General features: G+C 59.0%; 1 protein-coding gene across 2 annotated transcripts in view; it reads right to left on the minus strand.

The window, feature by feature from the left end:
- Positions 1-371: 371 nt before the first annotated feature.
- Positions 372-14,684, minus strand: part of HSPA12B (heat shock protein family A (Hsp70) member 12B) — a 37,722-nt gene continuing 23,409 nt past the window's right edge. For both annotated transcript variants that reach the window (XM_014600979.3, XM_014600978.3), the window contains exons 8-13: positions 12,125-12,296; positions 5,413-5,499; positions 4,751-4,855; positions 2,762-3,020; positions 2,489-2,592; positions 372-2,259 (exon numbers count right to left, since the gene is read on the minus strand). In XM_014600979.3, the coding sequence (XP_014456465.1) occupies positions 1,613-2,259; positions 2,489-2,592; positions 2,762-3,020; positions 4,751-4,855; positions 5,413-5,499; positions 12,125-12,296 (1,374 nt within the window). In that variant the 3' untranslated portion in view covers positions 372-1,612. The remainder of the gene's footprint in view (positions 2,260-2,488; positions 2,593-2,761; positions 3,021-4,750; positions 4,856-5,412; positions 5,500-12,124; positions 12,297-14,684) is intronic.

Raw genomic sequence — 14,684 nt, forward strand, 5'->3', positions numbered from 1 at the left:
GAGGCAAAGGTGGGTTGAAGAGACCAAAACAAGACAGTCAACCCATGGAGGGACATGGGGGCTGTAAAAGCTACTCCAGGGTCATGGGACAAGACTGGAGTCTCAACGGAGACCATGCATAACACAACCCAAGCTGCACGTGTACGCAAAGCCCTCGACTGTCTTCCCCTTTGCTGTGTGGATCTGAGCCTCTTCTATATCGGGGCCCCCACCCAAGCCCCTCTTCATCAAGACGGGATCCCCCTCCAATTTTGCAGCAGGACTAAGACACTGGCTGGTTGAGGACCCTATTCCAGGTGAAAGGCCCAACCCTCAAGATGAAAAAACCCAGTCCTCCCTGCCCCTGCAAAGCACACCACCCTGCCCGGCTCTGCGGGAGGATATCATAGTTTATTTTGACTTCCATCGCTTCTCATGCTGTACTTCAACAGGTTATAAATGCCATGCCACCCGGGGACCCCACCACACCGCCCGGGGCTCTTGCGCGCCGCACATCGGCAGGCAATATAGAAAAATAAAAATTTGGGGGCTTACAAAAAAAAATATATATAGATATATTTATTGCTGCTATCTGCCAGTGGGGATTCAGGCGTCATTTCAGTTCGTCATCCTCTCGCCTCGCTGAGTGCTGTCTGTCTAGGGAAGAAGTGGCCGGCTCTTAATTCACGGCGTGTTCGTTTGAGTAGCCACAGGCCAGCAAAGTGGTTTTCCTAGGGAGGCATTGGGCAGCCCCCCCCCCAGGACATGGCTCTGAGCCTGTTGCCCCTCGCAGGGATAGTGGGGGGAGCCATGCTCATAGATGGGCACGACCCAGCTGCAGTCCGTGGGTATCTGGTATTTGCAGTCCTCGGGTGAGACCCTGGGCCCCAGCAAACATCCATAGGGTGGAGAGGGATCAGAGCATCCCTGGGTTTGCTGCAATCCCTGGCCCCAGACATGCAACTGGGTCCCACTGGAAGCACCTCGCTGTGGCTGCAATGGCCCGGCACTGGGGACGCGAGCCTGCTGCTCCGGGGCGATGTCTCCACGATGCAACAAGCCCACAACACTTATAGACACGAAGCCCACGACACTTATAGACTCATAGATGAGGAGGGTGGAAAGGGACCTCCAGTGGGCATCTAGTCCAACCCCCTGCTCAAAGCAGGACCACCCGCTCGTGCTTGGGGAGGGTAGAGGAGATCTCTTTGGGCTTGGGGCTGCATCTCTCCCGATCATCCAAGATGTCAGTCTGTCCATGCCCAGGGTAGCAGGAGGGACAGTGCTGTGGGTCCAAAGCTCATGGGATCTTGGCAAGGGTCATTCCCACCTCAGCATGCCCCTTGCTGATCTGCATCCAGAGGCTGAGACCCCTGAGATGGATTTGGGTGTGTTAAGATGCAGCAGGTCTGGAGCAGACCACCCCTCCAGCTCCCACCAAGGTCGCAGTGGGCTCCCCACGGCTTGCCCACCTTTGCAAGTCCACGAAGGGATGTTTCCAGCCCCCGGAGGGTGGGAGCAGCTCGGTCCTGCAGTGATAAACCCCCCAGGATGCAGTCACTGGCTGCCAGGTTGGGGCTGGGGGTGGGAGCCACTATCGGGATGCCCCAGGTCGTCCCTGCTCCCCCGGGGCTCAGTTGGACAGGAAGTCGATGGAGGCCCGAACGGTCTTGGCGGTCCTGACGTCCATGGCCGTGACCTTGATCTCCGTGTCCCCAAATTGCATGCTGGCGCGGATCTCGCGGCGGCTCCGCGGGGAGGGGGACCCCCCATCCTCCACCGCGTCCAGCTCCAGACTGATGGTGCCGCATTTGCGCACGCCCGGGTCGGTGATGTAGACCACGTCGTCCGTGGCGCTGCAGTAGACATTGATGATGATCTTCCGCTGCCCGGCCCGGGCTGGGCAGTAGCTGCGTTGCACCACTTCTCCCAGGGCCACGGACTGGTCGACGGCCACGAATTTCTCGAAGATGTCGGTGCACCAATTCTTGCCCTCCTTCACCAGCAGCTTCTCCCGGGGGTGCTTGCCCTCCACAAACTTGTTGAGCACGCCCACGCCGTAGGTCAGGGGCGAGCGGCGCACCCGTACAATGGTGGGGTCGAGGCCGAAGAGCACGGCGCCCTTGAGGATGGTCAGCCCCACGTCCTGCGGGATGATCACGCGGCACGTGGCGCCAAAGGCCGTCTGCACCGCGTGCTGCAGCATGGCCGACTCGGCAAAGCCCCCCACCAGGAACAGGAACTTGATGCCGTCCACTTCGGGCTTCTTCATGAGGGCGTCTGGGGGGAGAGAGGCAGGTCAGGCCGGGGTGGGGGGTGCAATACCCCCTCGCCAGGCGAATCCCCCCAGTCGTTGCTGCAGGGAGCCACTGAAATGCAAATGCATGCCTCGCAGTGAGCCCTGTGCTGGTCCTGGATGGATGCACGGCCTGGGTGGGTACTAGCAATTACCCTCAGCCCCCAGAAAGGGTAATTACCCCTCGTGTCCACGGCCTGCCCTTGCACTCACCAATGTGGTTGATGATCTGGCTGATGGTCGGCTGGAAGAGCTCGTTCATGGCCTCCGCGGACACCCGTAGCATCCCCTGGGACGACCACTTCACCAGGTTCACACTGAATGGGGGTGGGAGTCAGGTCAGCAGCTTGCCTCCCCCCCCCCCCAGTGCTGCCCCCCGGAGACCTGCGTGGCTTCCCAGAGAGACCCCCGCCCAGGGAGCAGGGCGTCCCCAGCCCAGCCCAGCCCAGCCCAGCCCACCCCCAGATTGGGCCCGCCTGGCCACACCTGCTCTTCTTGAGCGCGGTCTCCACGTTCTGGCCCCGGTGCTTGCGGTAGAAGTCGATGAAGGAGAAGGGCAGGGAGACGTTGAGGGGGTTGGCGCGGGACGGGGCGGCCGCCCGCTTGCGCGCCTCGAAGGCGATGGTCAGGTCCACCCAGGCAGCCGGGCGCTTGGCCTTGAAGGTAGCAATGAAATCCTCCCCGAAGATCTGGCACAGCAGCTGCTCGAAGGCCAAGTCCACACCCACCGCGCCGTAGGGGCCACCTGCGACACACGGGGCTGTCAGGGGTGAGGTGTGCCCATGCCAGGGGGTGTCCTGACCTGCACCCCCACCCCGCTGACCCCCATCAGCCTGGCCCCGGTGCTGCCCATCCAAGCCTGATCCCTTCCCACCGGCTGCTAGACGTGGGAGGGGGGTCTGGTCCAGAGTCCCGGGGCTGGCTGGGGATAGGGTCCCATATTCACTCAACCCCTGGGGCATGCATGCATTTGGTTTCAAGGCCCTGTCTCAGCAACTCTTGGAGACTCAAAGCAGCAGTGGGGATGCTTTGGCATCCCCGGGGTTATCTCGTGACTTGTGTTTGCAAAGTTACCAGTGCTAACACGCAGCCGCTCTCCTGAAAGGCTCCCAAGGCCTCTTGGAGCTGCTGTGGACCCCGGTTGAGCATCCCAGCCATGAAGCAATGCGAGCGTGGCTGGTCTAGGCTGGCTGGTTGGTATCCAGACGGTCAGCAGATGGCACTGCTGGCTGCAGGATTCGTCCGGGGAGATCCAGGGTTGCTGAAACGTATGTGCTGGACCAGGCTGGGGATCGGGGAGCTTTGTCTGGACCAGGGATCGGGGAGCTATGTGCTGGACCAGGCTGGGGATCGGGGAGCTTTGTCCTGCTCTTTTTGGCCCCTCTTGGCTGTTTTGCATGGGCTTGCAAAGCCAAACCAAGTGCAATGCCCCTAACCCCCTTTTCTGATCCATGTGTCTGGGGGGCTGGGCTGGGCTGGGCTGGGCTGGCAGGGCCTGGCAGCAGGGCTTGGAGGGTTGGTTATGATCTTGCCTTGCACAGCGAAGGGCTGATGCCCCAGTGCTTGGGTGGGTGGGGGGCACACCTGAGATACCCCACCATGGCCAGTTGGGTGCAGCTGGAGGTGTAAGTTCAATGGCTCTGATCGCCTATGAGACCCCTCCAAGCCTTGACCTTGGCTCCAGAGACAGGCTTAGCAACTCCAGACTGTCCCCAGCCCTCCCCCTCACCTCAGCCCCCCGACAGCAGCATCACCGCCCTGTGTCCCCTACTAGCATCTTCCCCACCATCCCCCAAGCTACCAAACCCCCACCGGAGCCCATCTATACGCCAATGCCCCATGTAAACTTGGGGGGCAATGAACTGGGCAGCCTCCGGGGACACTTTGCTCCTGTTCCCTTAGCGTTACCATATTGTATTGCATACAGTATGCACTCCCCTGCCTCCCAAAATCAGCTGCTGGAAACGGGTGTACCTTATAAGTGAGGAAATATGGTCATGGCCATTTCTACTGCAAAAGCCTGGGGTAGGGAAGCCAAGTGAAAGCTGAGAGGTTTCCACAGGGAGGAGCATGAGGAGCAGGCTGCCACCGTCCTGCTGCTGCAAAGGGGATTAACGGGTGCCCCAGAGACCCCAGGCCCAGGCCGTGCCCCCAATGCAGAGGAAGGCAAAACCCTCCAGTGCGGACCAGTCTGAGCAAGGGGAAATCCCCAATTCAGCATCGGTCTGAGCCTGAGCGCAAGGGCAAGATCCTCTCGCCAGGACCTTCCAGCTTTAAGGGAAGCTCTTATTTTCTTTGTTCTGCCTTTTAAAAACGAAGTGCAGCTCCTATTTGGGGGGTGTGGTACATGCTAAATTACGGTACTGCTTTAAGAAGCAAAGGGCGATCAATGGCTGCTGCAAGCCGAGGGGCAGGAGCCAGCCAGGGCAATGCGGGGAGATGGGAAAGGGGGGAAAGGGGCAGGATGCGTCTTACCTGAGGCTTTGTAGAGCTCCTTGAGGGTCCCCTGCGGCTGCTCGATCTGGTGCACGGTGAGATCCACCGTCCCTCCCCCACAGTCGGCCACTATATAGCGGTCACCTGCAACCAGCAAGGGGTGGGGGTTGGGGGGGCGCAGTCATGTGCATGCATTGCATTGCATTCGAGAGCCCTCACGTGGCCCTGAGCTTGGGAGATCCTGTCCTGCACACCCCCCCCCGCCTTGCAAAACTGGGTGTACAATGAATGACCCCAGTGCAGCGCTGGGGGGGGAGCAGGGGGGCTTTCCTTTGGACTGGGCTCTAGTCGGTCCTGAAGGCAGGCCCCACTACCTGTCTATGCCCTGATCCCCTCCCGCTTGGTGCAAGGGACTGTGGGCAGGCGAGATCCCCGGGGAGATGGATCCGTGGCAGGATGCAGTACTTGCTATGGCCTAGAAATCCCCAAAGGGTCAACAGTCAACAGAGTGTCAGCGGGGGTAAGGACCAGGGCACCCTCTGCGCGGGATTTGGGGCCCGTGTGCCCTCAAGTTTCGTGCCCCCTCTGCCACAGACTGCCTCCGTGGCCTTGGCCATGACTCCTAGACGCTGCAGTGCCTCAACTCTGTGTCCCACCCCCAGAGGGGAGCACTGAGGTCCCCCCACCCTTCCTGTTCCTACCTGCCTGCATCTCAGACCACAGCTCGCCCACGCCCGACTCCACCAGGAAGGTCCTGCTGTGGCGGGAACGCCGGAGCTGCTCCCGGGCTGCGAGGAGAGAGCAGAGGGGAGAGGCGTGAATGGGGTGGGGGCAACAGGAGCCTTCCCCGAGGCCTCTCGGCAGCTCCCAGGGACCCTGATCCAGAGATGTGCAAAGCACCAGCAGCTCCCATGCTCAGCGCCTCTGCAGAAAAGGCCCCTAGAGCAGGATCGGGCCCTTACCGATGAGGCTTCTCCATGCTGGGTCCCAGGGCAGCCCTGCGCCCCATTGCCATTCAGAGAACGACAGAGACGTGGGGGGTCACATCCAGTTGAAGCTCTCCCTGAGGCAGGATCAGCCCCTTCCAAACCAGCCCAGACAAACCCCGTGTCCAACACAACACAGTCACCCCTGTCCCTGCCCCGGGGACACAGGGGGACCGCGGCTGCCAATGTCCTGGTGCTGTTCAGAGATGCTCAACAAGCAGTGCCCCCACTGCAGAGGAAGGCAAAAGCCCCAAGTCTGAACCATGCCTGACCCTAATTTAGCATCTGTCTGACCCTGAGCAAGACCCTCCAGCCAGGACCCTGCGGGGTTGGTGTCAGCAGGAGCCTAGTCCCATCTCCAGCCTGGGCTGTGGCTCCGGGGCTCCTCGCCCGGTCCGCACCAGCCAAAGAGCTGGCATTGCCGTCACACTTTGCTGCCCATCCTGCTCCAAGCCAGATCTCCCACGGGGACCCAGCCGGACCGGCGTCCCCCACGTAGGAACCTCCCCGGAGATCGAGGGCCGCAGGCGGACAGCCCGCACACGCGGACGGTATCAGAGCCGGCACAACAGTAGCAACAAACTCTTTTCCCTCTGGCTTCTGGGGTTTCGAGCTGGGCTGCCATGCAAGGAAGCTGGGCTCTGGGCTGGTTGCCGATCTCAGCCGAGAGGTCCCCCGGCTATGCCGGGTTGTGTAGGGGGGCTGCTTCGGAAAAGCAAGCGTTGGCACGGGGCTGGTGTGGAAGGGCTGGGCGTGTGTGGGGGTGGAAGCACAACCGTGTACAGAGAAGGCCGGCCAAGCCAAAGCCGCGAGATGTGAGCTCATGTGGAGCCGTGGGTGACCTCAAGTCTGCAAAGAGACGAGATCCAAGGCCCCGTTTTAGCTGAGGCAGCAGGGAGGGTTGAGATGGGAAGGGAAGGGGACCAAGAAAGCAGGGGGGCTGGGGACCTCCGGGGAGGAGCGCTGGGGAGGCGCCGACAGACAGCTGCATGCAACGCGGACGGCCCAGACATGGGCTATGACAAAGGGGTGCAGGGCTCTGGGAAGGGCAGGGGGTCTGCTCCTCCAGCCTGGGGGTCAAACCCCACTCTGGAAGCTCCCTGGATGGGTAGTAGGGCAGGGACAGCACTGGCTAGGGCAATCCTGGACGTCTATCCCCTGCTCGCCCATGGACCTGCTGCTTCTCTGCTCTCTGCCTCAGTTTCCCCATCAGGAGCAGCGAGGGGATTGTTCTATCTACCCCGACGGCGGCCACGATTCTTGTCAGGGGCACGGACAATCGTCTCCTCCTGGCAAGGCTGGGCAGCCAGGAAGGGCTTTGTCGCCCTTTCACAGAGATGTATGTCAAGGGACTTGCCTAAGGCCATAAGGGCACTCTGTGGCATGGCTAATACTCACATCTCCCAGGCAGGGGCGGCTGGCTTGTGATGCCATCCGTCCTCGGGAAGCAAAAGAGGGAGAAGCAAGCCAACATAAGCACACGCTTGGAGATCATCGGATCATTGGTAAGGCCACGGAGGTCAGATGGAGCAGGCCAGGGGCTGAGAAACTGGTGACAACAGGGCTCGGGGTCTGCAGGGCCTGGGGTAGCGTCTGTCACAGCCAGGGTATGTGGGGGGATCGTGACCTGCTCCAGCTCCATCCTACCTCCCACGGGACCGCCAGCCACATCCAGCCCCCGCTGCCCTCAGCCTGAATGCAGCGGAGAAGCCAGAGGCTGCCCTGGATCTGCAAGCAGGATCCAGCCATGGAGCTGCCGTGGGCTGTGGAGATCCCTGCGGGCGGAGGAGCCGGGCGCGCACGACGTCCTAATGCAGACCACATGGGGTGGGCGGCTGCCTTTGGAGCAGGAACTGGGACTTTGCCACCCCCCCACCTCGTACATGGGAAGCCTCTGACCCGCCTTGGCCAGCTCAGGAAACACGGCTGTGTCCGGGGGCGGGGGCTACGGCTCGCTGCTTTGGAAGAGGCCCCCTTCCCTGTGAGCGCACGCACGCACACACACATGCACACACATGCACACATGAATGCATACACACGCACACACATATACACGCACATGCATATGCACATAAACACACACATGTACATATATTTATGTGCATTTACTCACACACATACATGCATGCGCACGCATATGCATGCACACACAAAATCGTGCACACATGCATATGCACGCATGCAAATACATGCATATGCACATATGCACACAAGCACATGCACATGCATGCACACATACATGCTCCGTTGTTCCCCGGCTACAATGTCTTGCCCGCCCCCAGCAACTCTGGATGTGAGAAGGGCTCAGGAAGGAGGGCCCTGGGAGGGGGCCCGGGGACAGCCCACCCTGAAGGCCTGGCTGACCTGGGCCTGCTGCAAAGGCAGGGCTGAGCTTTACAAACCGCATCATCTCCTTGGAGCCGTGGGGCTGCTGCAGACAGCAGGTGCTCAGCTCCATTCAGGATCTGGCCACAGCAAAGTTTCTGCAGCAGGCACCAGCCCTGCCTTTTCCCATGTCCCAGCCTCCCCCTCAGGGGCCTCCCCTTGCCCACCCCGGCCCCTACTCTCCCAACGAGCCCCCCAGCTCCCCACGCCCCCCACTCTGCAAAGCCCTGCCAGAATCAACCCCCAGGACCCTCCTGCTGGGGGGTCTGTGGGGATGCAGCCAAGATGGGATAAAGAGGCTGGAGAAAAGCCAGAGGGAGCGGAGTTGGGTTATGCACTTTGCAGGGAGCTCCCTCACACGCATGCACACGCATGTGCCCGTGCCACAACTCGCATCGGGCACATTGCAAAGCGAAGCTCCCACCAAACAGCAGAAGCAGAGAAGGGTACAAGGATGAGGAGGGCTATGGAGGGGCTTCCCTAGCAGGAGACTGCAGAGGCCAGGCCTGGGCAGCATAGATGCCGGAGGGGGAACAGGAGGAGGGTTTACAAATGTACTAAATGGGGAAGAGAAATTCACTAGGGATTTATTACTGCCTGTCTCTCACCAGACAAGAACGAGGGGTCACGGCATGAAACCAGCAGGCCGTCAGTTTAAAACTCACACGAGGAAGTTCTTCTTCCCCCAGCGTGGCATGGACTCGTGGCCCCCAGATGTGGGAGCTGGGAGCTCAGCCGGATTCACCAGGGCTCGGACACGTGTTTGGAGGAAAGGGGCATCGGTCACTCGGCAGGGAGTGAGGGGCACGGCCTCTGCATCAGACCTGCCGGGACCCTCAGTGCTGGAGGCTGCAAGGGGGAGAGGAACAGGGGAAAACCGTGCTCAGACCCACTGGCTCTTCCTCCAGCGGCTGTGAGACACTGGAGACGGGGCGCGACGGACTCGGGGTCTAACCCAGGATGTGGCAGCTTTGCTGTTCACCTTGTTAGCATATAGCCACTTAAATACGGTGCTATGTCCTGTGGGCCCCCACGCTGCCTTCTCATTATTAGCCTCCCTCGTCCCCATTTCACTGCTGCACTCCCTCATTGCATCCATCCCAAATTAAAGCAAAAGCCCTTCAAGGTGAGGACTGTGCCTTGTGTCTGCCTGCACACAACAGGGGTCTGGATCGCTCAGGTGCTTGCCCGCACGCTGCTCTGACCCAGCGTGGGATGATTGCGGCTCTCAGCGGTCTCTCAGAAGTCACATCCCAGAGGCGGCTGCCGCGATGTCGTTTGGTGCTGACAATCCTGAGATTACAAAGGTCAGAAGGGAGCATTGGGATAATGCCGCCCGACCTCCAGGGTATCGCGAGCCTGAAGGCTTCCGTCGCTTAATTCCTGTTGGGATGTTTGTCTAGTAGATAGGCTCCGGTGCAGTCTGGAGTTCAAGTTGCTGGTGAAGCAGACTCCACCACCGCCCTCCTCCTTTGCTTCAGGGCTGATTTACTCTCCCAGCCGCTCGTGCAAACACACGCGCAGTTGCAGTGGCATAAACAGGACATTTTGTGGCGTGTACAAATGCTCCATGGGCCTCACGAGGAGCTCCCAGCCTCTGGACTGAAGAGCCCTCGAGGTCTGTCTTCATCCTTCTCCTACCGCTGTAATCAGGGAACCCCCTTCCCTGACAAGTTGGCTGGAAAGAGCCCCTCCACATTTGCTTTCCAATGCTTCAATCGTTTTTCATGACTCTTCTCTACCCTTTTATAATGTCCTGTTGGAAGCATGGATACCACTTCCAGATATGGCACTTCAGAGCCAAACATGCGTATTTGACAGCCTCACTAGAGATCATACGCGGGCTTGCAAGGATTCCTAGAGATGCAGGGGCCACAGAGCCATGGGAATGGGGCCACAGAGCCATGGGCCTGGCAGGGACCTGCAGAGGTCACATCTAGATTCATAGATGATTCATAGATGTTAGGGTCAGATCTAGTCTAACCCCTGCCCGAGGCAGGATCATTGCCATACAAACCAGGCCAGTCAAATGAATTGCCCAACCTCTTAGCTGAACTACAGCTCCAGGCATCACCCCCGACCCTGCTGCAGGGAAAACAAGGGGATCGCGGCTGCCAACTTTCTACTGCTGCAAAGAGGGTTAAATATACACTCCAGAGACCCCAAGCAGAGGCCGTGCCCCCGCTGCAGCAGAAGGCAAAACCCACCAGTGCAGACCAGTCTGAGCAGGGCGGAAATCCCTTCCTGCCTCCAGTGTAGCATTAGTCTAACCCTGAGCAAGACCCTCCAGCCAGGACCCTGCGGGGTTGGTGCCAACAGGAACATTGGCACAGCCCAGCCCCATCCCCAGCCTGGGCTGCAGCACCCAGCACCCTAAACCCCCCCTGACACATGGGGCAGAAAGGGGAGAAGGGGGCAACCAGCACAGCCCAGACGCCTGGGACAGCCCCGCAGCAGGACACAGACATCGCTGCACCAAGAGCATCCCCGACCACCCTCTTCTTGACCACCCTCCACGACAGAGTCCACAACTTCCCTGCTGTCTAGTCCACGGCCTCCCTGTTCTAACAGCAAACATGTTTTTTCTGGCTGTTCAGAAAACCTGCTTTTGGCCACAGCCCCATGCCGGGAGCTTCGGGTCAGCCAGATTTCCCCTGTAGCCCCTGCGGTGTTTCCAGACCGCGTCCTCCCCTCCCTGCTCTTTGTTCCCAGGTACAAGATGTCACACGTACTTGCACTGAAACATCTTTGCTCACGTCCAGGTTAACAAGAGGTTGCTCAAGAGGTTAACAAGAGATCGCTCTGCATCGTGCACTTATTGCTTCGCGGGTCTTGGTCGCTTACCAGCCCTCTTGATAATACTTCTTTGGGGGAAAGGTCCCCAGGGGCTGTGATCTAGCATAGGACCAAGAACAGCTTCCTCCAGGGACTGGAGGAGAAACACCCATGCTGTGGTTCCCTGTTTACAATTTTTTGAGAGCCGATGAGTTGAGCCAGTTTTAGTTTCATTTAACATGGGCAGGTTGAATTGCACAGAGAAGTGGGGCTGGAGGGACCTCCAGAGCTCATCTGGTCCAACCCCCAGCCTGAGGCAGGATCAGTCCTGTCCAAACCAGCTCAGACAAACCATCATCTTATAAAATTACTGTCATCCTGCTGCAGGGAAAGCAGGGGGGCCATGGCAGCCAAGGTCCAGCTGCTGCAAAGGTTGTTAATACACACTCGAGGCACCCCAGGAAGATCCATTTGAATTGCTTCCTGTTGACATCATGAACTTGCACGTCAGAGTCGATTACATCATGTGACATCATCAAACCCGCGACCTCATCCCAAAGTACCAAGCTGGTTTGAAGGGACTCGTTTTCCATCAACCCGTGCTGATAGCACCCTCATTTTACTCCTAATCCTTCACCAATCCCTTCCTGTATGGGGGATACCTTCATTTTCCCTGCATGCAGGCAGCCCTGGGTTATGAGAGACATCCTACGTCCTTTAGATCAGCCCTGCTTTAGCTTCCTTTTGGTCTCAGGACTTTGCACTTGTCCTTGTTGAACCTCCGGAGTTTTCTTTTTGGTCCAATCCTCCAATTTGTCGAGGTCCCCCTGGACTCGCCGCTCTTAAAAGAGTCTGACTGAAGTTGGTATTTAATATGCTCCCGAGTTATCGATGCCTCAGGAGAATCACTTGTCATTGCTGCTCTGCAGCATGTCCTGTTAGTGGGTGTAAAATGAAGGGCTTGTGTGGACACTGCTCCCTGCCCCAGGGCTGGTTGGAGAACCAGCAGGGCTCTCAGGCTCCTCTGCCTGGAGCCACAGCCTCTTCTGCGGCTCCAGCAGTGCTCCCCACAGCCCAGCCAATGCACCTGGCTGGGGGAGGACCCATCGCTTTGGGGGGCTCTGAGCACAGGTATGCATCGCACGGGGGGTTGCAATGCAGAGGCACTCATCAGGGATTGGGAAGAGCCCCGAGGACTGCCGTGGCCTCTGGCCCCTCCACACCAGGCGCCCAGAGGATGCATCGACACAGCTCTGCAGTCTCTTACCCTGCCTGAAGCTGGAGTCGATGGAGCGGTCGGGGGCCAGGCCATTTGCCAGCGGTTTGTAGCTGAGGTCGATCAGCTGGTGGAGCCGGAGTTTCCTGCAGTAGATGGACGCGGCTTCTGGCTCCAGGGCAATTAACAGCTGCTCCGGGGTCTCGGGGGACACCAAGCCGGCCTGCGGGGAGCAAGGGCAGAGGGTCAGCGCACGGTTTAGCTCAGGCACCTGGTGTCGGAGCAGGTTGTCTGAAGAGGCACCATCACAGCACCTCAGAGAGATGGGGCTGGCAGTCATATCTAGTCCTGAGGTAGGATCGTTGCCATCCAAACCATCCAGACAAACTAGCCCCATAGCAAAGCCACACACGCACCCCTGACACAACACCAGGCAGCAGGGAAAGCAGGGGGGCTGGTGCGGCCAACGTCCTGCTTCTATAAAAGGGTGTTCACATATCTACTAATGTGACTGCCGGCTCTCACAGAGATGGGACATGCCCTCTCTTGGCTTTCCCTCGTTGCTCGACTACAGAAAAGTCCTTCCTCCCTTGCAAAGAGCACGGCGGCACCCAGGAGGGTTTGGATTCTGTGGATCCGTATAGGAAATCTCTGGGTTTCTCTTGTGAATCTGTTTGCCTAATAGTATTTTAAAAGGGTTAATCGCCACGAATAGATTGAACATCCATGAATGTGTCCAGCTCCTTGCTGACTCTGGCTGTCCCAGGACCATGAAGTCCACACGTTAATTGTGCATCATGTAAAAAAGTTATCATCTGAAACCTGTGCATGGTACAGCTCAGATGTGACTCGCATGCACCGCCGAGGGTCCCAGGATCTGTGCAACCCTGTCGGTACAGCACCGTGGCAGTGGAGGACAGTCCTGCCTCTGCCAGGAGGATCATAGAAATGATAGAAATCGTAGAAAATGAGGGTGGAAGGGACCTCAGGAGGTCACATCTAGTCCAATGCCCTGCTCCAAGCAGGAGCAGCCCAGCCGTAGCCCCGCACTAGCACCGCGACACTGCTGCCAGCTCGTGTGCTAGCACTGCGCTGTGCACATCTCTCTCCATTGAATCACAGGGAAGTGGGCCTGGCAGGGACCTGCAGAGGTCACATCCAGTCCAAGCCCTGCATGAGGCAGGATCAGCCCTGTCCAAACCAGCCGAGAGAAAACCCAGTAGCATGACACAATCATACCTGACATAGCCCTAGGCATCACACCCGAATATGCAATAGGTAAAGCAAGGTCCTACTGCTGCAAAGGGTGTTAATATACCCCCAGGAGGTCCCAGATACAGAAGAAGGCAGCATCCCCGCACCTCAGTCCATCTCCCCTTTGCAGGTACTTCCCCATCTCTAGCTGCCGAGCCCCCCGGTTGTATTGCTCACACATCCCTGGCTCCCAGCTCCCTGCTGCTCCCTTATAAGCCCCAAGGCCTGGATCACCCCAAACCTTAAAGAGGGCAGACCTCTCCCCAGCTGCTACAAAGACAGCTCCCTCTGACCCCTACTAGCCGGGCACGAGCCCCAGAACAGGGAGCCTCGGCCCTCAGCCCCGGTCAAGTGCTTTCTGAGCCTGAAACTCCCGCGACCATCCTCAGCGAAGGTCCTGGAAGAGGGAGAGCTGTGGGATGTGCTGCAACAGGGGGGATTTGTACCTCCTGGTGAAGCTGCTGGCACTGGCTGCTGTAGGAGGAATGAGCTGTGTGTTGCTCTGGGGACAAGTGGCTGGGGGGTTGCAATGCGGGTGTTGCCCTGGCACAGGCGGCTGGGGGGTTGCAATGTGGGTGTTGCCCTGGCACAGGCGGCTGGGGGGGTTGCAATGCGGGTGTTGCCCTGGCACAGGCGGCTGGGGGGGTTGCAATGTGGGTGTTGCCCTGGCACAGGCAGCTGGGGAGGTTGCAGTGTGGGTGTTGCCCTGGCACAGGCGGCTGGGGGGTTGCAGTGTGGGTGTTGCTCCGTGCACAGACAAGCTGCTGGGTGTTGCATTGGGGCAGCCCCTGGGACCCAGGTCCCGAGGACTCTGAAAGCTTGGAGTCGTTTCTGCCCACTACCATCATCAGGCATCCTCAGTCAGCGGTCACCTGGATGCCAGCCTGGCTGGCCAGGTGCCCGAAGCCATGCGGTTGCAGCCAGCAAAGGGAGCACAGGGATTTCCAGCCTCTTGTGGACCCTCTCTTTTCCTCTTGCCTCTTCTCCTTGCTGCCTTTCCCCACCTTTCTTTCTGGACGGCCTCCTCTACCCTTGTTTCCTTTGCTGATGGCCTGGGAGATGATGCAGGCAGAGACGGGACTGTTTGTTCTGGCCCGGTGCAGACCCATGGTCTCATAGGGGAGATACGAGCCAAGACCTGGCTGCTAGAGCTAGGTGGAGATCTAGTTCTGGTGTGAGAGCCCTTCCCCAGCAGAAGCTAGGGCACAAAATGCCCGTGCAGCCCCAGCATCAGGCAAGGGGATACAGCACTCCTGAATGGCCTGTTTTTGACAAGAAATGGTATCAAAATCTTGACTCCTTGTGCTCCTGGCAGAGAGTAGCAAAGCAGGGCTGCTAGTCCCGACCCCCAGGCCCA

The sequence above is a fragment of the Alligator mississippiensis genome, chromosome 2 (genome assembly GCF_030867095.1).
Source record: "Alligator mississippiensis isolate rAllMis1 chromosome 2, rAllMis1, whole genome shotgun sequence".
Classification (NCBI taxonomy): Eukaryota; Metazoa; Chordata; order Crocodylia; family Alligatoridae; genus Alligator; species Alligator mississippiensis.